Source organism: Mauremys reevesii, linkage group 6, assembly GCF_016161935.1.
Source record: "Mauremys reevesii isolate NIE-2019 linkage group 6, ASM1616193v1, whole genome shotgun sequence".
Classification (NCBI taxonomy): Eukaryota; Metazoa; Chordata; order Testudines; family Geoemydidae; genus Mauremys; species Mauremys reevesii.
In genome coordinates this window covers 103,145,258-103,169,612 of record NC_052628.1, presented here as the reverse complement: position 1 = coordinate 103,169,612, position 24,355 = coordinate 103,145,258, and the positions used below count along the sequence as shown (strand labels likewise).

At 40.9% G+C, this 24,355-nt stretch overlaps 2 protein-coding genes across 9 annotated transcripts in view; one reads left to right on the top strand and one right to left on the bottom strand.

The window, feature by feature from the left end:
- TYRP1 (tyrosinase related protein 1) overlaps positions 1-24,355 on the top strand; it is a 201,386-nt gene that overhangs the window by 62,530 nt on the left and 114,501 nt on the right. For 4 of the 8 annotated variants that reach the window (XM_039544315.1, XM_039544318.1, XM_039544316.1 and 1 more), the window contains exon 1: positions 13,131-13,622. Coding sequence is in view for 4 of the 8 variants with exons in the window: in XM_039544310.1 (XP_039400244.1) it covers positions 13,590-13,622 (33 nt within the window). In the remaining 4 variants the exon portion in view is untranslated. Of the gene's footprint in view, positions 1-13,081; positions 13,623-24,355 lie in introns of those variants that run through there. The other 4 variants (XM_039544314.1, XM_039544312.1, XM_039544313.1 and 1 more) reach the window with 4 other exon arrangements.
- Positions 8,118-8,456, bottom strand: LOC120407300 (interferon beta-like). Its single transcript, XM_039542809.1, has one exon. The coding sequence runs from the start codon at positions 8,454-8,456 to the stop codon at positions 8,118-8,120; it is 339 nt and encodes a 112-aa protein (XP_039398743.1).

Below are 24,355 nucleotides of genomic sequence, written 5' to 3'. Positions count from 1 at the left end.
CAGGCCTCTTGTGGCAGGCTGAGCCAGTAGCAAACAGTATAAGGGCCCAGGCCTCTTGTGGCAGGCTGAGCTAGTAGCAAACAGTATAAGGGCTCAGGCCTCTTGGGGCAGGCTGAGCCAGTAGCGAACAGTATAAGGGCTCAGGCCTCTTGTGGCAGGCTGAGCCAGTAGCAAACAGTACAGGGGCTCAGGCCTCTTGTGGCAGGCTGAGCCAGTAGCAAACAGTACAAGGGCTCAGGCCTCTTGTGGCAGGCTGAGCTAGTAGGTAGAGGGGGACGGCTGCCACCCGTGAGTGGGGTGGCAGGGGGGACACAGGCCCACCCACTCCACTGTGTCCCGGCCCGGGGCCCTATGCAGCGGTCGTCACCGCTGGCGGTCAGTGGGGATCCTGACCGCAACACACTGACATAGGTTCAGTCTGGTCAGCAGCCTGACTGAGGTCAGCTGCCCCCGGGCCACTTCCACTATCCCCCTCTTGCCCTACCTGGTCCACGGCGTCTGGCCCCGGGAAGTCCCACTGCATGGGCTCGTCCCCGCCCGGGCTGGGAGGTAGGTCTGGTAGGCTTGTAGGAAAGTCCGGCCAAACCGGGGGCTCCTCGGGGTAACAGCACGACAGCTGGGGCGCTCCCCCGGGCTCCTCGTCGTAGGTGGCGCGGGGGAGCTCCGGCTGGTCTTCCCAGGAGCGAGGTAGGGTGCTCTCCGTCCAGTTCAGGCAGTCGCTCGGGGCTCCCGTGGTTCCTTCGGTAGGAGCTCCCTCAGGCAGGTCTGCTCTCTCCGGTGGCTGAGAGCTGACTGAGCTGGGAAGCCCGGCTTTTATTCTTCCGGGTCGGCGCCTGACCCTCTGAGGGGCGGGCTCACCACGCTGTAGCCCCGCCCCTTCCTGTATCCGGGGCTCAACCCTCTCCGGGGAGGAGGGGAGCCACACCGGCCCGCTACATGCCCTCATAAATGAAGAATGCTGTGTTTTTGTAAACGACACCTACCCTGACACTTTTCAATGTACCAAACATCTAAGGGAAATGGCTAAGAACTACTCCTCTGGCCAGCCACCTTATGATTGGTGGGGAGCCTTATGGAATTGGTTGCCTGGATTTGGGTGGGTTAAAAACCTCTTGGTGGGTATTGTTGGGGCCATAGTAATCCTTATAATACTGTGTTGCTGTATTCAGTGTGTTCCCTCCCTCATAAACTCATGTGGGTCAGTTTATTCTTTTTCTACTTCAGCCAAAGGCCTTACTCTCTTCGAGTTGGCCCAGGCTGAAATCCCTTGGCTCCTTAAAATGGGGTGTAGCTGTTGGTAAATAGTTATTCCAATAGCTACAAATGGAGGAATGTTGAGTCTGAACTCTTTATGAACTGAAACTTAACTCAGACTACATGTCTCTGACTGAAACTTTTAATCAAAGGTTTTGACCTGCGAACTACTCATGACCCTTCCCCTCCCAATAAGTAGCCATCTCCCGTTTTTGTCTTCTCCAATTTGCATTTTAACCTGTTTTATCCTGTAGAATCTTGTTTGATTATGCATGACCATTATGATCTGTTAATCACTTTGTTTACTTCTGTGTATAAACATTGATGCTCACCCCTAATAAACTTGCCACACTTACTCCAAAGCTTGGCTCTTAAGCTAAGGGTGGTGTGAGCCCGTTGATCAACGAATTGTTGTCTGGTCTCTGACAGATCTCTGAGCCTTATACCAACTCCGCACAAACTCGGGTGCTGGAGAGGTGAGTAGGACTTGCTTTTTACCTAACACTACAATAATCAAGAGCCTCTCCAACACACCTTTCAAGACCCATAGATCCTACACATGCCTATCACAACATGTGGTATACTGCACTAACTGCCCTGATAACAATTATGAGGGTGAAACGAGACAATCACTATGCTCTTGAATGAACTCACACAGGAAAACAATACAACAAAACCACCACATCACCTGTGGGTGAACACTTTTCACAAAGCGATCACTCTTTGTGACCTCTCAGTCCTCATCCTCAAAGTAAAGCTGAGCAACACTTTCAGAAGATGAGCCTGGGAGTTTAAATTTATCACTTTGCTAGACTCTAAAAATCATGGACTTAAGAGAGAGACTGGGTTTATGATTTACTACAATAATCTGTAACCCACTAACCCCCTCTTTTTGTCCTATGACTGCAGAGGTGTTAACGAGCCACTCTACCTTGAATGGGCTCTTACAATACATGCTAACAACTAAACAATCTGTTACACCTTGCATTTAGCTGTGTCCCTCAGAGTACCTTTCCCAGAATTGAAGAAGACCTCTGTGTGGCTCCAAAGCTTCTCTCTCACCCACAGAAGTTGGTCCAGTGCAAACAACAAAGGAAGGGAAGAAGGAAGGATTATTTTCAGTGAAATTCTACCCCCCCATCCTTACACTCCCATAAGACCCTGTACACATTCAAGAAGCTCCCAACCAGGGAGCTTCTTCCCCGCCCACCTGCCTCTTGTGTTTTTTTTTTTTTTTGGCACTTTGCATTTTCAGTTGTAAAATAACTTACTATTTACTTAGATCTATAGCTTAGAGCCCTTTGCGTGACTACTTCTCTATCCATCCTCCTCTTACCTGACACCATCCTATCTAATCTGAAGCTTCACAAAAAATGTTATTCTCCATCACACTTCTAAGTAATAACATGTGTCTATTATATTATCAATTGGAGGATTTTTTTTGGACTTTATCTTGTGCCTAATTTTTATCCACAAACCTGGGTAGGTGGGATGGACATAGAAGCTCCCTGTTAATGGATGGGAGTCGGGGGTGGGAGGGAATGAGGAGAACGACTGAGTCTTGGGAGGGTGGCAACTCCAGGCCAACTATAATGATAGTTTCCTGTGTAACTTTTTTGTATCTGTTAATTTGTGCATTCTCAACACTGCCTCTGCAGGTTGATTTTGAGACAGATAGCAAAAAGTATTGACAATCTTCTGAACAGTCTGGTACCTGAGGTTACCCTGGTGATGGGCTGAACTCATCTCATCTGGTAGCTACAATATGGTATATCAACTCATTGTGATGAAACATGGGCTAACTCCTCCTGTCACCGGATAAATAGAACATTCTCCCTCTCTCCACAATTACTGTTTCAATGATCTCACAATGGTTCTTTCAGGAAACAGACACCAATATGTATTTCTAGGGCTAAGGAAGAGGAGACAGAAGCTGGCATCATTCACTCTAGGCCTTTGTGTGGTTCAGCTGTTACTTGTAAGTATGTTTGTTTTTTTTAATAAAATACTTTCTCCTTATGATCAGCTTTTACTGACGCACTGATGAAGTCAAAGCTCAGAACCAGCTAATCTCCACTGTCCAATGACAGCCATTAAAGGCAAAATACGGAGATGAGATAGAGGTAAAATAAATGTCCTGTGGTTTTCAGATAAGGTTTCTCACAGGCAGTGCTGCACTCCCCTGAGATGAAGTATAAAGCCAACCATCAAGGATCCTTGATTGTTAAAGTGAGAGAGCAAACTGGTTTGATAAAGATAAGATTATAGAGTCTCAGATGTGAAACCTAAAATAGAAAAACAAAATTAAATAAAAGTAGAATCTTGCACAGAGGATTTTGAGGTTGATTTAATGGCATGCTCTCACTTTCACTCTCCTTTAATACTCCGATGAGGTTATTTCAGTCGTGCACACAATGTCAGTTCCATTCAAGGAAATCTTTATCAAAATGCACAGGATATTTTCAATGTACAATGTAGACCTGTGTACGTTAATTTCAGTGATCTTTTGCAATAAAACTATTCATTTTCATCTAAAAATGCCACATTACAGACTTGATTCAAGTCCACTTATTGGTATTTTCTCGGCATACTCTGAATATAATGGCAGAGAAGGAGAGCTAAAAATTGTCATATTATCTTCTCATTCAAAATGTAATTTGCAATTTTTCACTTTGCATTTTTCCAGCTATAGAAAACTGGAACATGTTCTGGTCTCACTGCATGTGGCTTGTACTGAATTTGGATGGGGAGTTGAGGGTAAAGTATCAAAGGGGCAAAATTTAATGTATTGGTTCTGAAGGAAGTGATAGCAACAGGAAGAAGCATTGCCTGTAATGCTGGTAAGAGACTTAACTGTATTTCCTGAACCCCATCACATGACATGAGTCATGTTCACAGAATGTTAACACTAGAGCACGTCCATTTTTCAATGAAATGTGTTTGTCAGAAAAGGTTGGTTCTCAAACTCCAAGGAATACGAAAGGGTCAGTTTTGATTCATTTCTCATTTCTGGAAAAATGTTTCAAAGTGGTCAACAGTCCATTTTTCACTTTTTAAAAATTTCGGTATTGTTTCTTTGGTCAAGATGACTTCATTTAAAAATTTACATTAATTTACACTTACTTTTCTTTTTAAAGGACATATTCAAAATTAAACACTTGGAAACTATATTTCACCTGACCCAATCCAAAACTTTTGGGGATTTGTAGTTCACAAAGTTGAAATCTCACATGAGTCAAACAAAAATCTTATTCCCAAAATTTTCATGGGATAGAGAAAACTCTCTCCTGTCCAGATCTCCTTTTATATGATAGGAGACTGTCTCTAGTGGGTACTCTTACAGCTGGCAGATAATGGGTATGAATGTATTTGTGTTAAACATCCTCCAAACAAAGAAGATCATGTGATTATCACTTCTCTCTATCTGAGCTGAGGATTCTATTAATCTTGACCTTCTATGTCCTAAAAGAACACAAGACAAAGAGAAGACGGTTGAATCAAAAAATTACAGATGTGCTAGTGAAGGACTTCATCTTCTGTAGGTCCAAAAATTGACCCTTGCCCCTTCTCCAAAGCTCCCCTGAGTAATTTTTTTGTGATCCTGTAAGTTCTCTGTTCAGATGTCCCCCATCGGATTCAGTATGAATTCTCAGTGAACTCTATTTGTTGGGGCTTGGGTCGTAACTACTGCAACCAGTCTGAGGAAAACTTATTTTGCTGTACTTCTCTTATCCGATCCTCACCCCAGCCACAGGTCACATTGGAGACCGTTACCGGTTCTTCACATCTAATGTGACCAAGAGCCAGCTGAAAATAGCAGAAGCACAGCATGCACTGGCCATGCCTCCTTCTGATTTCTTCAAATCTATTTGTTAATCAGCCGTCACCATTTGTCAAGTTATCTGAATAAACAATATTCAGCCAACGAGTTCTCTGTGAAGTGTTCACTTCAACTATTCTGTACACTGTAATTGATGGTGTCGTTTTGGACACTGAAGTCACATGGTGGTGTTTCTGCTCCCTGACTTGGTGACTGAGGAAATAGTAAATAAAGCACATCTAGTAGTACAATTTTGCAGTGCTAATTTGTGCTAAAATTTATTAAACTTTTGTGAGGTGAACATCTTCCACAAATACAACAGACCTGCGACTAGCTGTGGCGCAAACGTGCAATGATTGATGTGACAAATGGGCAGAAAGGGTTAAGCAGCTCCCAGGCTAAATGACCCAGATTCAACCTTCAGAGACATGTTAGAAAAGCATGTAAATGGTAATTAGGGCCATTCCATGTTAGATAGGCTAGAACTTTGAACTTTGAAATGCAAACCTGTATTTTTAGAGAATTAGAGGTAATACTAGTTGTATGTGTTTACTTCTATCTTGTTAGATATTAGCCATGTAAACAAGACAGTTCCTCTCTGTCACTATAGCTATTGATTCAGAGATCAAAAGGGAATATTTACATTTAGATGAATCTTGGGTGAATTAATATCATTGTCTGTATGTCTCCATGTACAATTTACGACAAACGTCAAGAACTGCTTAATGGATAATTGCCTTATGTTAATGCATGTAGTTAATTACTGGTGATGCTCAGGAAATAGAAGGTTACTTCAAAAGCCTATTGTTCACCCAGGACAGTATGGTCAAGTGGCTGCTAGAAAACTATATAAAAACTCTTGTCATCTGCTCCTTTCCTCTCGGATCTGATTGATGGTTTATGCAGGGGAAGCTTATGTTGTAAGACTGAGATCTCCAGTCCAACCTGGATCACCCTGAATATGAACACTGGACTATTACCTATGTACTAATTCTGAAAGAACTCTTTGCAAGTCCAAAGCTCACCATCTCTACTGTGAAACTGATCTCAAAACTGTACTCGTGTCTGTATGTATACTGATATTTTAACCAATACTCTCTCTTCTTTTTTAATAAATTTTAGTTTAGTTAATAAGAATTGGATGTAAGCATGTATTTGGGTAAGATCTGAAATATTCATTTACCTGGCAGGTAATGTGTCCAAAATTTCGGGATTGGTAGAACTTTCTTATGATGAATACGATTTTCAGTAATCCTCATCATATTTGACTTGGGTGTCTGGTGGAAGCCCTAGGCTGGGTTGCAATAAGGGAACAGTGTTTTGGCTTCTGTGCAACCAATAAGTAATTGTAAAAGCTGTTTGTGCTGGTTTGGTAAATCTAAGAATTGGAACATCCATGAGCTTTAAGGATTGTTTGCCCCATTCTTTGCAGTTTGCCCTAATTGAGTAACCTCAGTGCGGTCCCCCTGGGTCCTGAGTAGCAATTAACTATTAGCAAATTAGTACTGAAACTGTACAATTTGTTGGACACCTTTACTTTCCTGCTCCTTTCTAGTGTTCAACAATAGCCTTTAGTGGACTTATAATGTACTCTTTTGCAAGCCTGAATTTTGCCCCTTCGCAATTATGCTTCTGTGTATAGATTAAATATCCACCTAGCATTGTAACAACCACTATATAACCACCATAGGCAGACGCAGAAAAGCTTAGCTTTACCAAGTCATGAGCTAATATGCATGCATGCATGTACAGTCTAGTGCAGTAACACAAACCCATCACTATGCAGGTGTGAATTTATTACGTCATGGTGAAGTGTTCAGTGATATTTTGTAGGATGGTGTATCATAATAAATTGTTCTGTAACTGAGTTTGAAATCCAGTGAAAGCACTTTATGCTCAGACAGTGTAAAAAGTCACGCTGTTCTATAACCTTCTAACTGTCTCACTTCTGGTGACAAAATTTTCTGCAGTGTTCTTTGAACTGTGAGATCCTTTTCATGGCAAGACCTGAGCATGGCACAGGAGAGGCACAATCTAGCTCAGGGAAAAATGAATAATGTATTGCTCTGGCTGAATCATTTTTGCTGAATTTAGTAAAATCTGAATCATTTAGGGCCCAATCTAAAAACCACTAAATGACTTCCACTGACTTCAATGTTCTTTGGATCAGTCACTTTCTGAATTCTGGATTTTAAGTAAATTTATCTGCATTTGCAGAGTTCTAAATAGCAATGAACCAGCAGGCAAACAAATTAAGATTTCCATATTCAAATCATTAGCATATTATACAAAAATGTATCTAGGAAAAGATCTTCCAATTTAAGCCATTTAAAGAGTTACAAAGAGCAGCCCTGATACTATATTTTTAAAATATGGCTGAAATACTGTCCAGTTAAAGTAGGCTATCTAGACTAACCCAAGCTGTATTCTCAGAAAAAGCCACTGGTGATTATCTACATAGGTTTTGTGAGTGTAATGTAATGTAACGTAATGTAGTTCAAGTCATTTGGATTCAAGTCTGGGATTTTACTCTCTCTCCTGGTTCACTAAACCATCTTAATTGTTACAAAATAAAATGTCTTATCAGAGTACCTAGGGTAAAGAAACAATAGTATGTAACCCTTCTGGTAGGTGGAGTCAGCAGCAACAAGGGCTAAGTTCAATATCTAGGGGTTCCTCAACAATACAGCACAGAACTGGCTCCAGCACCCACACAGTAATCTCGGCACCCTGGGTGCCTCTAAGCAAGCACTAAATCTGTAGCAAAGAAAACTGAATAAGAAGGGAAAAGGAACCAAACATTAATTTGGGAAAAAACACAACCACGATTTGAGTATGTTCAGCAGCATCCTTTTCCTCACTTTCTCACCTCATGTCATGAAAGTCTGACAACAAATGTAACACATCACTCCCCTTTCCCTCTGCTGCACCACACTCACAGTTGTTGTCCTTGGTCTGTGAAGACCCAGAGTTCAGAGGTGCATTCACGTGAGTTCTCCTTCCACCCAGAGCCGGATGGTGGTGGTGAGCATCAAGCAACACCTCAGCTATTTTGGAACCTGACTATGGAAGTCCCATCCCAGGCACTTCGGGTGAGGTTTTTGCTAAAGATGTTGAAGATCTCTTGAAGGATCTCTTGGGTTGCCACCTTGGCATTCTCCTTCTGGGACACTTGAAGTTGGACAACATCCTGTGTGGGCTTGAAAGCTACCCTTTCATTTTTGCATTGTGAGGGGAAATTTCCGCTCATTTTCTTCAGAAGCTCCAAGCTCTCTTTGTTCACTTTGTTCTGCTGGAAGTGAAGCATGGTACAGAGCTGAGACAAGATTTCAGTGGAGAAGAGCCGTATGAGGCAAACATGCAGCAAACATCTGGTGGTCATGATGATGTCTCTACCGTTCTTTTCTTTGTGTGGAACCTTGAGACTGAAGTTTGTTGAGGGTCCTACGTAGACTGCTGTGTCTTTCCTTTATGTCTCTGAATTTAGGTATTTGTTTGTAGAATGTTTCTTTGATCATTATCTATTTATAAGATTTTCCTTCTTGGAGGTTTCAGAGTTTTTCTTTCTGTTTTTCTTGCTATTTTCTAGTTCTTTTACCACGTTTCCTCCTCTGTGTGTGTGTGTAACCACCCATGACAATACACAATCCTGTTAACTCATGTTGGATCCACATACATACAGGCGATATATCATACATTAATTTCTATAATTTAAGAAGGTCATCCACAATTCCTGGATGACTGGAAAAAGGCTAATGTAGTTCCCATCTTTAAAAAAGGGAACAAGGAGGATCCGGGGAACTACAGGCCAGTCAGCCTCACCTCAGTCCCTGGAAAAATCATGGAGCAGGTCCTCAAGGAATCAATTCTGAAGCACTTAGAGGAGGGGAAAGTGATCAGGAACAGTCAGCATGGATTCACCAAGGGCAAGTCATGCCTGACTAATCTAATTGCCTTCTATGAGGAGATAACTGGGTCTGTGGATGAGGGGAAAGCAGTGGATGTGTTATTCCTTGACTTTAGCAAAGCTTTTGATACGGTCTCCCACAGTATTCTTGCCAGCAAGTTAAAGAAGTGTGGGCTGGATGAATGGACTATAAGGTGGATAAAAAGCTGGCTAGATCGTCAGGCTCAACAGGTAGTGATCAATGACTCCATGTCTAGTTGGCAGCCAGTTTGAAGTGGTGTGCCCCAAGGGTTGGTCCTGGGGCCAGTTTTGTTCAATATCTCCATTAATGATCTGGAGGATGGTCTGGACTTCACTCTCAGCAAGCTTGCAGATGACACTAAACTGGGAGGAGTGGTAGATACGCTGGAGGGTAGGGATAGGATACAGAGGGACTTAGACAAATTAGAGGGTTGGGCCAAAATACACTTGATGAAGTTCAACAAGGACAAGTGCAGAGTCCTGCACTTAGGACGGAAGAATCCCATTCTCTATTACAGACTAGGGACCGAATGGCTAGAAAGTAGTTCTGCAGAAAAGGACCTAGGGGTTACAGTGGACGAGAAGCTGGATATGAGTTTACAGTGTGCCCTTGTTGCCAAGGAGGCTAACGGCATTTTGGGCTGTATAAGTAGGGGCATTGCCATCAGATCGAGGGACGTGATCATTCACCTCTATTTGACATTGATGAGGCCTCATCTGGAGTACTGTGTCCAGTTTTGGGCCCCAATTTGGAAAGAGTCCAGCGGAGGGCAACAAAAGTGATTAGGAGGCTGGAGCACATGACTTATAAGAGAGGCTGAGGGAACTGGGATTGTTTAGTCTGCAGAAGAGAAGAATGAGGGGGGATTTGATAGCTAATTTCAACTACCTGAAAGGGGGTTCCAAAGACGATGGATCTAGACTGTTCTCAGTGGTAGCAGATGACAGAACAAGGAGTAATGGTCTCAGGTTGCAGTGGGGGAGGTTTAGGTTGGATATTGTGAAAAAGTTTTTCCTTAGGAGGGTGGTGAAGCACTGGAATGGGTTACCTAGGGAGGTGGTGGAATCTCCTTCCTTAGAGGTTTTTAAGGTCAGGCTTGCCAAAGCCCTGGCTGGTATGATTTAGTTGGGAATTGGTCCTGCTTTGAACAGGGGGTTGGACTAGATGACCTCCTGAGGTCCTTTCTAACCCTGATATTCTATGATTCTATGAATACATAGTCGTTGTCTTCTGCACAGAAGCACAATGTATGTGCATGGCCATGAACAAAATGATGCTTGTTTGACTAATGGCAAAATTGTCAATTCCATATCCATGCCATCTTATTTTATCCTTTTGTCTGACCACTTTTCCTTTCCTAAGTCTAAATGAAAGATCAAGCAGAGTGCACGCTGGCTGTTCTGAAGCACCAAGGTAAATCAGTTTGATGTCAAAATTGTAAAACCGATATGTAGTGAGGCTAACCCAGATAGGATCCCTTACTTTATTGCATTCGATAACGTGCCACACAGAATTGAAAAATGTGGTATATTACACTATAATACAAACAAGTAGCATCATGGTTTTTTCTATATTTCCCAAGCTTGGAGGACCTGCTGGGTGGGGGGGGGGGGGTGTTGATCTAATGAAAACACTAGAGGTTAGCAAGTAAATTTTTCCTGCCCATTCTGTCAAAGTAAAATATCTAAATTGTAAACATTAAATCCATTAATGTCCCTATCCTCTGTTTGTCAGAGAGTAGAGATGGATGGCAGGAGAGAGATCACTTGATCATTACCTGTTAGGTTCACTCCCTCTGGGGCACCTGGCATTGGCCACTGTTGGTAGACAGGATACTGGGCTGGATGGACCTTTGGTCTGACCCAGTATAACCTTTCTTATGTTCTAAAATATTGGTCCAGCCAAAGCATGGAAGCAACTTGATGTAACTTCTCTTCAAGCAGGCCATTTTAACTCTTCACTTCTACATGCTATCTTCAGAGGCTTTATATAAACTCCCTGTCAGTAATGACTAACCTGGGAAAAACATACAATAGAAAAAGCAGATGTAAATCATCCAAATAGACTGTTGTTGCCAAGTCTGTTGGCATCTACAGGAAACCAAGAAAGTCAGCAAGGCCAGGGCTGACTCTTTTCATGAGAAAAAACCATCACATATTTAGACCCACTCATGAGATTTTGGCTACTTTATAACTGGACCTGGAAGAAGCACACCTGATTTTTGGATCTGTTTTCAATTCTTAACCATGGAGCAAATTCATATCCCACCTGTCAAAAAACACAGAAATCAAGAACATATTTTTCCTGTGGTGGGTTTTTTTCACAGTTTTTAGTGTCTTTTTTCTTCATGTTCATCCCTGTATATATATATACAAAGAACCCAGTTTACTATTCTGCCATTTTTGTTTTGGGGAGGATGTTTTCTTCATTCTGTTAGACACTGTTATATTTATTGTCCTGCCACCATCATAAAAACTGTTTCATAAAGCTAGAGGTTTTATGAAATGCCAAACGCTGTTGGGCTGTCCAGTCCATAAATACCTTTTAGAAAATAACAGATCTTCCAACTAGGTCTAAATAATTATCTTCTATATTTCCCTTACTCCTACAGCTTAGACCAAAACAGTGCTAGATAACAAGTAAGGGCCATCAAATAAACCCCTTTAATCCTAATTTTCCTTGAGGGGCTTTCCAACCTGGCGGAGCTTTTTGTCTAAAATACAAACCCATCTTGGCCTATATTCGTCTGAACTTCTGACAATGTGCAACCATTCAGCACAACTCCTTTCATTAAAGAACAATTTCATACCTAGCAGGGTGATTGTTTTCAATTACTTGACTGTGTATTCATGCTGGTGATGGTTAAATGCACAGATAATTGCAGCATGTATGCAATTGACATTTGCAAAATAATAAAATGTTAAACTATCTTCTATGTTGAAATTTTATGACTTTCAAAAACATATACTAAATATACAAGTCAGAATTAATCAATTCTCTCCATGTATAAATCTGTGTGGTGTAAATCTGCTCCTTGAACATCTGTCAGATACTTCTTTGTATAATGTATGAGAAAATGTAGGTGCGCTGATATGACACAGGATCACAACACAGACTGACGTACAAGCAGAAGGACATACTTAGACAAGGCAGAGGTGCTACAGTTGTTACCTAAACACAAAAACTTACATAAGGTAAAGAACCACCACAGGCTATGGCAAAGGTGATTCCAAGTCACGGGAACGATGTTTTTCATGCTCATACTCACAGAATAAAATATACTCTTCAGTCTAGATTTGTTTTCATTCAGGTCAAGGAAAAACATCAAAGAAAGGGCTTAACCCTGAGAGGCACTAACTGCTTCCTGCAAGGTCCTGAGCACCCTGATCTCCCACTGAACTAGTGGGTGCTCAGCACATTTCAGAATTGGGCCCAAAGACTGAACAAATAGAAATTTTCCACAACAGAGAAAACACAGTGACTGTAACATGCTGCATCTTAAGGACAAGATGGCAGCTGCAATAGACAGGGAGAAAATCTACTTTTAAAAGGGTAATATTTAGAAAGCAGCTTTTAATTTACATTGCTACGTGTAGAAAGAATAGTTAGACATAATAGCCAAGATTCTGCCACCCCTACGCATGCTGAGTAATACCTCACTCTCCTAGCAATGATTTCAACGGGGCTTGCTTGTGGGGTATTGTACTAGTCAACATAAGGTTTGCAGAGTCTAACCCAACATGAGAACAATGGGCCAGATCCTCAGCTCTTGGAATGCAGCATGGCACCATTGGCTGGTCCAATATCATTAGAAGAATCCAGATAATCCAGTGTAGAAATCAGTTACAGAGATTAGTGTAAGAGGGTCAGAGACAGAGCCTGACAATAAAATTCATATATATGTATATATACAGCGAAAGAGAGAGAGATCAACCCTCAGAGATCATCCAGAGCTCTGAGATGATAATAGAGAGCCCCTGACTAAGCCAGCCCTGATTACAGAATGGGCCCCACCTGAGAGAATTTAGGTGATTCCAGGTTTAACTACTGAGTGGGCCCAGCTGAGGAAGGGCTGGAGGAAAGAGAATGCTGGGAGTCAGAAGATGCCTGCAGGGCCTTGAGTGAGCAAGGAGGCCTTCTGAATAACCAGGGAATAGATTGGGAGACCTAGAAGGGAAGGGAAGGAAAGAAAAGAGGTGAGAAAGGAAGGAAGGAAGGAAATAGTGCAGGGAAAACTGCCATATGGGTAGAGGATTTGACTTAGCTGTGTACTACAGGGCCCTGGGCTGTAACCCAGAATAGAGATGGGGACTGGATTCCCCTACCAGCCCCAAGGAAGTGGTGTACAAGGGTAGCTGACCCCAGCGAGGGGGCTACAGGCTGAATGTGAGCTCGCTGAAGATGAGCTGTGGAGAGGGTGGAAGCTTTTTATTTCTGTTAAGATAGTTTTAAACTTTCGTTTGGAGAGCTGACCCTGGAAGGAATTGGCTAAAACTCATCCCTCCAGCCAGGGCACAGTCAGCTGAAAAAAACCACCACAGCCCCAGTGACTGTTGACAAAGGCTGCTACCCCACAAGTCACTGTGATGCCATGCCTGGCCATGAGGAAGTGCAGAGTGGTGAGTAAACCCTGTTACAATGCTTTGTTCTTACACTACTTTAAATGCAGCATGTCAGAAACAACTATATTTTTGTAGTTTTCCTTGTCCGATCTCTTTTTTTTTTTTTTTTTTTTTTTTTTTTTTGCACCTCATGGCAAGCGCTGTATCTCAGCCCTAGTCTACATCCAGCCCCTACTTCCTTCCAAGGCAGTCTCACTGATAATGGCACCTTTGGCAAACAGTAAATGACTGTCCTTGGCCACTTTGATATTGTGAGAGTACATGTGGTGCCAGACCCCTATCTGCAGAAGGGATTCTTTCAGCAGCAAATTAACATGAAGTGATTCACTTTGTCCATATCAGATACAAGGTTAAGGGGTTGGGGAGAATCACTCCAGGTTTCACTTGCTTTTGAGATCTTTATTTCCATAAGTCCTTTGGACGACATTTCATACGAAATGAAATGAAAGATTGCCTCCTTGAAATTTCTTTTTTTGGATGGGATAAGTAGTGCTGCTATGTCTTACCAGCAAAATTATTTGTAAGATTTGAATTTACTTAGCTCCTGGCTTAGCCCAAATTTGGTTGTGTGTGGTGGGTGTGTTTTTTGTTTTTTTTAAACTCTACATAGATTGTGCTTCCTTGGAACAATAAATAACCTCCAAACTAGAAAAGGCACATTCTGTGCACTAAAGGCTGGCTTCCTCTCTTTTTTTACTTTCACTGAGCAGTACTTTTATTCCACAAGTCGTCCCCTTGACTTCAGTGGGAAAGTTTACAAATAAGATACTAAAAGTGTGTGTGCTGTAGCAGAATTGATCCCCTGTTGCCACATTTTCAAGAGCTCAGTTCCCATTTGGGTGCTTTAATGACGTGGTCAGACTTTCAAAAGTGCTCCATACCTGCCTGCTCCCACCATTGTAGCCTTTTGAAAATCTGATGCAAAATGTTTGTCAGTGCCCTAATTTTTGTTCTTCAAAGGCAGAAGGAAAATGAGATCTCTTATGCTAGGGTAGTTCTGAGACATTGTAGCTCAGGATAATAAACAGACTTGATGCTGCAATTCAGCTAATTAAAACGCTTGTAGTCACTTGCTGAACTACATTTCCCAGGATTATTTCAACCTAAGATCAGAACTCTTCCTTTTCCCAGGTATAAATGCCAAGCTCTGGAAAGTCTTGTTAGAGGGTCTTAAACAGCATAGTGTAGAGACCATCCAACCAGGTCTGCATGTTTGTCTAAATGACTCTGTTTCATTAGCCCAGTTTTAGTTACTCCCTCCAAAAACTGTGTAATTTAATTCTTCCTGTGATTATGTGCTTTCTTAAATATTTTTTTTCTTTTTTTTTTTTCACCAGCTCACTGCCTGTCTGAGGCCATGACCTGCACAGTTCAGGGTTGCTTGTGTGTTTGTCACTCTCAGGAATTCAAAGCAAGTAAATAAATTACCTATCTGCTTTAGAAGTAGGTTTTAATTTCATGTTTGAGTGCTAGCTAACAGATCTTTTAGGGCCAAACCTCAGCATTTGCACAAAGTCTTATACAAATCCAGAAACTACATGTAACTGACCAATTTGCCATGCAAATAAATCTGCCTACAAATGTTGAGGAAGCCTTTAAGGAGGTCTGTTAAACATTTGGCCCTGAGAGTCATACAAAAAAGGTAGAAATGTTAAAGTTGTTCTGCTTATTTGTGGCAAATTGCTTCTCTCATGTCCATGTCCAGCATATAGATTCATAGAATCTTAGATTATATGGGTTGGAAGAGACCTCAGGAGATCATCTAGCCCAACCCACTGCTCAAAGCAGGACTAATCCCCAACTAAATCCCCAACTGGTCCCCTCAAGGATTGAACTCATAACCCTGGGTTTAGCAGGCCAATACTCAAACCACTGAGCTATCCTTGGGTGAATCTGCTTTAGATTGCAAAATCTGTTGAAAAGACAGATGGTGTCTCTAGCCTCTTGTTTGCCCAAAGCTGGGAATGGGCGATGGGCTAGATCACGTGATGATTACCTGTTCTCTTCTTTCCCTCTGCAGCACCTGGCATTGGCCACCGTCGGAAGACAGGGTACTGGGCTAGATGGACCTTTGGTCTGACCCAGTATGGCAATTCTTACGTTGAATAAGGTTCATAAAGATGTGTTCAACTATTGAGAACCTAATAGTCCCAGAAGAAATGTAACATTTTCAGGGACTCTCATTGTGCCCGTTCTGACTCTGGCCACGTGCCAGGGCTGGCACCAACATTGCCATTGGTTCGTGGTTGCTGCTGCTGTTCACTCTGTCACCATTGGCTGCTGCACCATCGTTCACTCTGCTGCTCTCTCTGCTCCAACCTCACATCCTGAGATTCCAACACTTAACCCATCTCTCAGTGGGGACCTCACAGCTAGTACAGTCTGTGCAACCTTTTTTTCACTGCCACACTGTCCCACCCAAGGTCTGATGCTTAGCACCTGGTTATCAGTGATTTCAGCGCTAGTGGTCACTGAACAAAGCAGAGACTCAGACCAGATTAGACTACATTGTCTTTAAACAGTGGAAAGAGAGGGTCAAAGGGTGGCTAGGACTCCTTAGGCAGAGCCCACACCACCAGGTAGGAACACCTGTCCCCACCTTCTCCCTCCTTCACTGGGATTTGGCATCCCTACCCCTGGCTTAGCAAGCCAGGTTCAATTTAAGGGGAACCCCTCAATTGGATCAGGCTAAGTACAGTTCTGCTGCCCTTTACTCATATAATGAGGATAACATTTCATTACCCCTGCACTCAAAGTGATCTGTAATCCAACACCAGCCAAAAGTGATCATTTCGGCAAAGCAGCTCCATTATGCTGCACACCTAGGTAGAGCAGGCGTGTCTATGCAAAGGTGGTCTGTTTCTGAAGACAGCCTCAAATGGGTCCAGGATTTCCTCCATTGTATTCAAGAAATGTAACCTCAGTAACCATTATTCATTACCTTTCTTGCTCAGAAGGGGTGGAAAAACAACCACAAAGAAGAGTAAGAACAAGGCCTATGCAACACTTATATCCCACTTAAGCCCTATCTTGAGAACTTTAACCCTATTTAAGTCATGCCTGGGCCTTGTTCTCACTCTCTGCACAGACGTGAATTTCACCCAATTAATGTAATGGAGGTTGAGTAGAACACATGTATGAATAGAATAGAATTGAAATGGCTGATCTCTTTGATGTTCTGGGGCATGGTGATTATGTGCTGTTGTAGATTTACAGATGCAGGTTTGCATTTTAGCAATATAATCTATATTTTACAGCAACTGACAAATGCAGTGAGTTTTGGATTGAATAATCTTGTATTGGTTAGTTTTACAGTATTTGGGACTGGGTCCCTTGAACAGGAAATGGGATTTTATGGTCTCCTGGTAATTGGATCATTTGTATTTTGCATATAAAATTTGTGGAAAATATGGGACATTACTATGACACAAACATAACAAACACTCTTCTAGCATACACCTAGAGAAGACTAAAACAATAAATAAACAAATGGAAGCATCCAGAGTGGAGTGGCATATCAACATTTCATATAGGCAAATGTACAGCAGATGGTTTTTTTAAAGCAACCTTTTCACTAAGCAAGACCTTGATGTCCCACATTTGATCATAGTTCTTTCTGTTGCTTCTGCCAGTCACAGCTGACTTTTCCATGAGCATGCCACTGTAAGGCATCCACAGTAATTTGAAAGCAAAGGAGAAAAGGAAAAGGATGCCAAATATTAATGTATCTTCACTCACTCAATTAAAATGGAATCCAAAATGAAAATGGAGTTTGAAGCATCAGTATGTGTGAGCCAAGGACTGGTGCCAACCCACATCAGCTTTGTCTCTGTAATGTTTACCACAGGGAGGGAAAACACAATTGACTGTGAATGATGTCTTATGGGATTTTATTCCACAGCTGTTCTTTCAGGAATTAGATAAAACAAGTCCCCGAACTACTACTAGTTTTCAAGGATGTCTGTGACTGTAGATCAAAATATCATAATACCCTCTCTTCGCTACTATTCTTCACTGCACATTGGCATTGCACAAAACCTAGAAATCTAAAAATAGACAATGTCCATTTTTCAATGTGTAATTTATAATTTCATTGACACTATTTTAAGATCAAACTTACGTCAATGCTGTTCATATTCAAGACATAAATGCGATCATTGGTCTGCTTATTACACAGCTTGCTAGTAATTTACCTTGCTTTTTAAAAAAAAAAAAAAAGCAAAAGCCATTGTCTCCGTATGCAACATAGCTGTATGGCAATTTGATACAGCAAATACCCTGTGAATCTGAAAAGAATAGAAATGCTGTTCAAAAAGCAAAGCAGCACCTTTTATCACAGGCTTGCTAAAGGGAGAGATGAAGCAGAGACTCTCCACAAAATAATCCAAGGCAATTGTTTGTTCACCAACACAGCTGAGTTTACAGTAGGAATTGTATCCTATCACTCAAATAATATGATTTGTGGTGTGGCATCTGGACATGGTGGGGCAGATTCCTTGCTGCCTCCAGCTTCCACGTAGTACAGTGTAATCTGAGGGGGCTGCCAGTGAGCTGCTTACAGCTCCATGATTCTCTGTCCCATCCCTGCATAGTTAAGGGCAACTTGGTCTGTTGTAATTTATACTAGCCATGTACAAGGACCATACACTATAAAAGGATACTTGGAATGCTTTTCCAAGAGACTACGCACATCATCTCCCCCCCCCCCCCCCACCAACCCCATATACCAAGGGCTATGGTCTGAGAGACATAGGTGCTGGCTCTGTAAAATCTAGGCCTCTTATTAACTGTCTCTTTTATTTAAGATGGAAGTGGTATTTTGCTGATTTTTTTTTTCAGAAGAACTCATAGTTTTACTTTCCGATAATTATTAGATGACACAAATCATAAAAACAGCAGAACAGAATTCAGGTTGTGTATTTGGCATTTTTGCAGGTAAAGATTTATGTAAGAAAATAGCAGGCTATATCCATCATGAGCAATCAGATTAAAGATATCCAGTGCACTGAGGAAATCCTTGGTACATTGATAATCCAAACTTCACTAAAAGAGATTTCAATTTGTCATCTTGCCCAATAGTAGAAAGGACTGAAAGGTTACAACTGCAAATTGAAAGGATTTGAAGTTTTGATTCGCAACAGCAGGTGCAATTTTTGGGTCATGTTGGGAAGAAAAACAATTCAGACAGGGATTAGGTATGTGAGGTAGGAAGAATTTTCCCTATTTTACAGCCAGGAAATTAAGGCACAAAGTAGATTAAATGACTTGCCCAGTAATTTACAGGAGCCAGGAAGTGAACTCGCATTTCCTTAATCCCAGGAGTGGGGAGGGGCAGAGAATGGGTGTAGCCTTAACTCAGCCCTACAACTCACCATCCAGTACAACTGAACTGACATGGGATATAGGTGGTGTAATTTGATGTTGGTATAGGCCATAACAAGGAGGAAGCAGGGAGGGGACTAATTCAGAGCAGTGTCTAAGCCACAATGCTTCCGGGGCATACCCTTGTGGTGGTGCAGTTTACAGATCAGCCCTTTCTCAGAGCTGGGGCTTAAAGGCACCATATAGTACTTAGGAGGAAAAATCCTTACGCTTTTCTGTTGGATTTTTGTGTGTGTTTTTGTTCTATAACTTTCACCTTCTCTAGTATTTATAGGTATTCTGGGCCAGTTTTTCAGATGGTATCCACTAACACACCTACAAATGTTGGGGGTGGATTATTATGTGTGTTAAATCTCACAGGAGACTACATAAATGGGAATTTGTGCCTGCCTATCTCGCGTAGGATGCATATGAAACAGGGGTGCTGGAACAATTTTTATTGTATGGATGCTGAGAGCCATTTAACCAAACTGTAAACCTTGTATATGATGGAAACCACTACAAGCACCCCCAGCACCACTAGTTTCAGCACCTGTGTCAAGAAATGAATTTTGCCTGGAAATACTTGTATGCATACATAAATTGAGTTTTTGTGCATGCTGATTGGTGCATTCACAAATTAGGTGGTTGCATTTGTGAAGTCCCACTGAAAAACAGAGTCAATAGATTCCAGTGTATATGCAGAAATTGAGATTGTTTGAGTTTCACCTGCTTGTAACTCCCAAAACTACTGATTTTTGGGGGGGGGGGGAGAATTCTAATGTATTTTTATTTATGATTGATCCCCTACTTAGAACAGTTAAAGGAAAGGAAGACTGTAAAATATTAATAAAAATTTTCAATAAATGGAGAAATCCCTCTGTACATGGCGATTAAAGGCCCATTTTCACTTTCATCCTGTTTTTCTCTCCAGATGTTAGAGATGGCAGAAATAGCAGCTGCAAAGAAAAGAGAAAGATAGCAAATCTTTTTCCACAAAAATACAATTTAAAACTGGACCCATACGTTGATATCAAGCAAAAAGATGAAATGGTCAGTTAAACAAAGACATTCAAAAAATGAAATATGAGAAGGAAACAAAAGTGGAATGTAATCAACAACTAATTTTCAAAAGCAATGTTAACCAGATAAAAGAACAGTTAGTAATAAACCTGATTATATCTAGAATCTTTCATACAAACATATTTCATTATATTTTTTTACATATTTAGGGTCAGACGCTGTCAATATTATTCACATTGAGCAATAGATTACTCCTCACATGATCCAGTTCATTTAAATGAGTCAATTTGAGATGTACAATACTACCAACGAGGCAGTATGGCAGAATCCGGGATGAAATCCTTCCCAATGAAGTCATGGGAGTTTTGTCATTGGTTTTCAATAGGGCCCAGATTTTACTCAAGTCTTTAATATTAGAGTTACAGTAATATAGTATGATGATTTTGAATAAAGTTGGTCTTTTTTTGGTGACTGAACAGTTTTCCCATTGCAAAATGGGGTTTAGTTAAAAATGAAATTTATCATGGGGAAAATATCATTTTTAAGGGGTTTTCTTTTTCATTTTTGATGAAAAATGTCTCAGTTGTAATTTTTTTTCAGTTTTCAAAAAACAAACCTTTTTAAAGTTTTGAATTTTCTTTTTTGCTTCCCCCTCTCCCCCAAGTTTTTTTCCTTTTTCTCTCCTTTGTTGCTGAGTGAAATTAAAAGTCCAGGGATTTTTTCCCCCATATTTTCCTCTCCCACCCCCCCCCTTTTCCCACTTCCAATATTTCTCCAACTTTCAAAATGTTAAAAAATGGAAAAAGGAAAACTAAAACACTAACTTTGCCACTCTGTAAATTTTCCAAAGTTGGAGAAATGTTGAAGTTATAAAAGAGGGAGGAGAGGAAACAGAAAAAGAAAAGGTGAAAATAAGAACAAATCAAAACTACCACAACAAAAACAGGCATCATCAACTAGAAAGAGGGGGAGGAAGAGGGAGAAAAACAAGATTGAATTTCAAAATTTCAATTTTCAAAAAAAATAAATGAAATATTAAAAATTCATTTCAAATTAAAACAAAAATTTCAATTCAAATCTAACTGAAATAATTTTTTTCAATTTTGCCAAGGAAAATATTTTTAAAATCATGAATTTAAATGTTTCATTCTAGTGTGTGTGTGAGAGAGAGAGAAAAGAACAGATTTTCCAACCCCCTCTAATTTTGAGTTAGCTGGCCTGATGTTCCTCTCATTTACACTAAGTAAATTAGAAATAATTCAGGTAAAGGATGATCTCCCTCTTTTTCCTCAGGTATAAATGACTGCAAAAGATGCAAGGAATCATTGGGATGTCAGGCCCAATACATTCATTTTGGTTTCATTTATTTTCTTCTTTGGTGCCAGCTTTTTGACATCTATAGGATATCTAGTGACAGCTACTCCTATCTAAGTTTATGTGTTATAGACAGGCTGTGAGGAAGTATAGCCTTGGGTAGCAAGGTGATAATTTCAGGAGACAGATTATAAACTTTCAAAAATTCTTTGTCAGTCTCCAGTGTCAATATTTACTGGAATAAACAGAATATTTTTTCTTACTCCTTTTAACCAGAGATTTGAATTGATTATGAAAGATTGTAAGCTCTGCGGGGTAGGGACCATCTCTTATTGTGTGTATGTACAACACCTAGCACAATGATGTCCTCCTCTCTAGGCACTACTGTAATACTACTATACTAGTAATAATAATAATAATAATTTGATAAAGGTTTAGGGCCTGGTAGTCCCCTCACAATGACAGTATACCAGTACAAGTCTTAGATTCAGTGGAGTTACTCCTGATTTATACTGGCACAACTGAGTAGCAAATCAAGCCTTCGTTTCTAAGTACAGCTGGTCAGAATTCAGAATTTCCATTCCTCAGGAAATGTTGACACTTTAAGAGTTCCTCTTGTCCTATATAGGAACGAAAAAAGCCAAAACTTTGACTTTCCCTTTGAAATTTTGTTTTGGAAATATTGAAACGACCTTTCCAAAATGTTTCATTTAGATAAAGTTGAAGTGCTTTGTTTTGACTTCATTGTGTTGACTTTAATTTAATAATATAATGTCAACATAAGTCAAACAAGAAACAGTATCTGTGACATCTTTACTGCAGAGTTAACTTGGACTAACTCAAAAGTGTAGATAACTCATGTCAAGTGAGAGCAACCACAGTGTGAAATAACACTGGAGTTGCTCTGCCTACACTGGTGCTGTACTCACTCATGTATGGCACTTAGATTTCTGGGGGGATATCCCAGGGCTCTTTGTGCTGCAGTGAGCTGAGCTACGCTATTAAATCTTTACCAAAGAATTGTGGGAGAACTCATCTGTGCTTTCTGGGCACACGAGGGAGAATGTGGGAAGGCACTAGTGGAAGCTCAAATGGAGCTAGTCTGCATCCCTACTGTGGAGTAGTCATTAATAACGAATAAGTTGTGCTCTCACCAGCTGTAGCCTACGACGCCTTCTCAGGGCAGCTACCTCAAGTTACAAGCACTACCACACTCGAGCTAAAGATTTTTGTGTGTGGATGGGAGTTGAGTTAGGAGCAATAATTGAGCTATAACTTGAATTAACTTAGCACCGAAGACAAGTCTTAAAGCTGACCCATAGTTCTGATTAGTGTACTACAAGTAAAGATATAGGGCCACAGACTTAGCCCCGAGTCTGGCCCCTTTGCTATAAAGGGGCAGCAGAGGGTGCCTTCTGACACAAGGAAATCCTCAAGTGGTGCACAGCTGACTATGCCAGCCCTCTCATCTCCATCCAGGGGGCATGTCAAGGGCGTGATAAGCATAGGGCAGTGTACAGTGGTTTCTATAGAAGATAGATACAGTTGGTACATTTTAGAGTTAGAGAAGTCCCTCCCTCTACCCCCAATGCAGCTGAGGATTGAGCCCATTTTTTTTAAAGAGCTATATATATAAATTAAATTAGTGAAACAGAAGCATAAACTAGGCATTCACATATCTAATCCGAGAACTCATGTATATCAAAGAGCACACTGGTATGCTGGCTAGTGATTTCAGGAGTATGAGATCGAATCGTTTCATGAAGTTAATGCTCTCATTTTGTGTTCTTAAAGACCCTGATGTTAGGATTAGAGTGCAGCAGACTTGGAAAAGGATTAGCCTTGATCAATACTACCAGCGCATGGGGAAGATTGGTTCAGTGATTAATTTCATGTTAGGCTCATGGGAACAAAACAGCTGAGTATATTTGTCTCCATAATCCCTTTTCCCAAACGTAATTACAAATGGAATTGATCAACTCGTGTGTTTCTAGTGAAGCAGAAGTAGACATATTAGAATTGCTGGGTATATAATAACTTAGTACAGATCATCAGTTCTCAGTGCTAGAGGGAACTGGATATTAGAATCTTGTTTTAAAAGAAAACATGCTTTTTCCCCTTAAGCTTCTTGTTAACCATCATCTTGGACAACTTGATAGTTTAAAATATTTTATCTGTCATTTAACAAGTGTAGTCAATAGCAATAAAATGTCAAGTTGTATTGGTACAGTTAAAGAGGAAGGGGTTAAACAGTTACAATTTTGATAGGCTCAGCCTCAGTCAATCTACCAGTGAACAGGATTTTGTTTTTAATGTGGATATACACGTGATATAACAGTATAGCCAGTCACCTTGCAAGAATATAACACAAGTTGTAACTATTTGAGTTGTGTTAATTACCTAGCTCTGGAAGGAAAACAATAGACAAAGTCTAACCTATTGTTTACAATCACACAGACCTTGACCCCTTCCCAACAGGATTGCAATTCAGAAACCTAGCAGATGCTGGCGGCATCACCAAATCCAATGATTACTTTCCCCAGCAGGAGTCAAACTGGCATTGAAGAGTAAAGGTTAGCACACCAGCTCTATTACTTGCACACTAGGCACTACCCTGGACATTTTGGGGCCATGGGGTTTGCACAACTTGGAGAAAAAGTTGCTGTAGAAACCACAGTGGAAAACACAAATATTAAAGACAAAAGGCTGCATTCTGCCCTCAGTTTTCCAGGATAAACCCAGAATTGCTCCACTGTCTCTGGAGCATCTATTCTGGATGTATCTTGGTGTAAGTGAAAGAAGAATCTGATTCTAAAAGTTAAAATGACAGCAAGACAAAGAATCCTATTTTTCCCCAGATTATACTCCTTTCTTTGCTTATGAGTGGAGCTGACTTTCATGAAGGTATTCAGTAATAGACTTTCTCCAGATCCAGTGCTGATGCCACTAATGAATCAACTGGCAAAGGGAGTTGACTGACCACAAGTGGAGTGATTTATCTGTTACATTCATAGACCCTCAAAAGCTTGTGT

Coding starts and splice junctions, on each gene's coding strand:
- LOC120407300 (XM_039542809.1), bottom strand. CDS start 8,456: ATGACCACCAGATGTTTGCTGCATGTTTGCCTCATACGGCTCTTCTCC.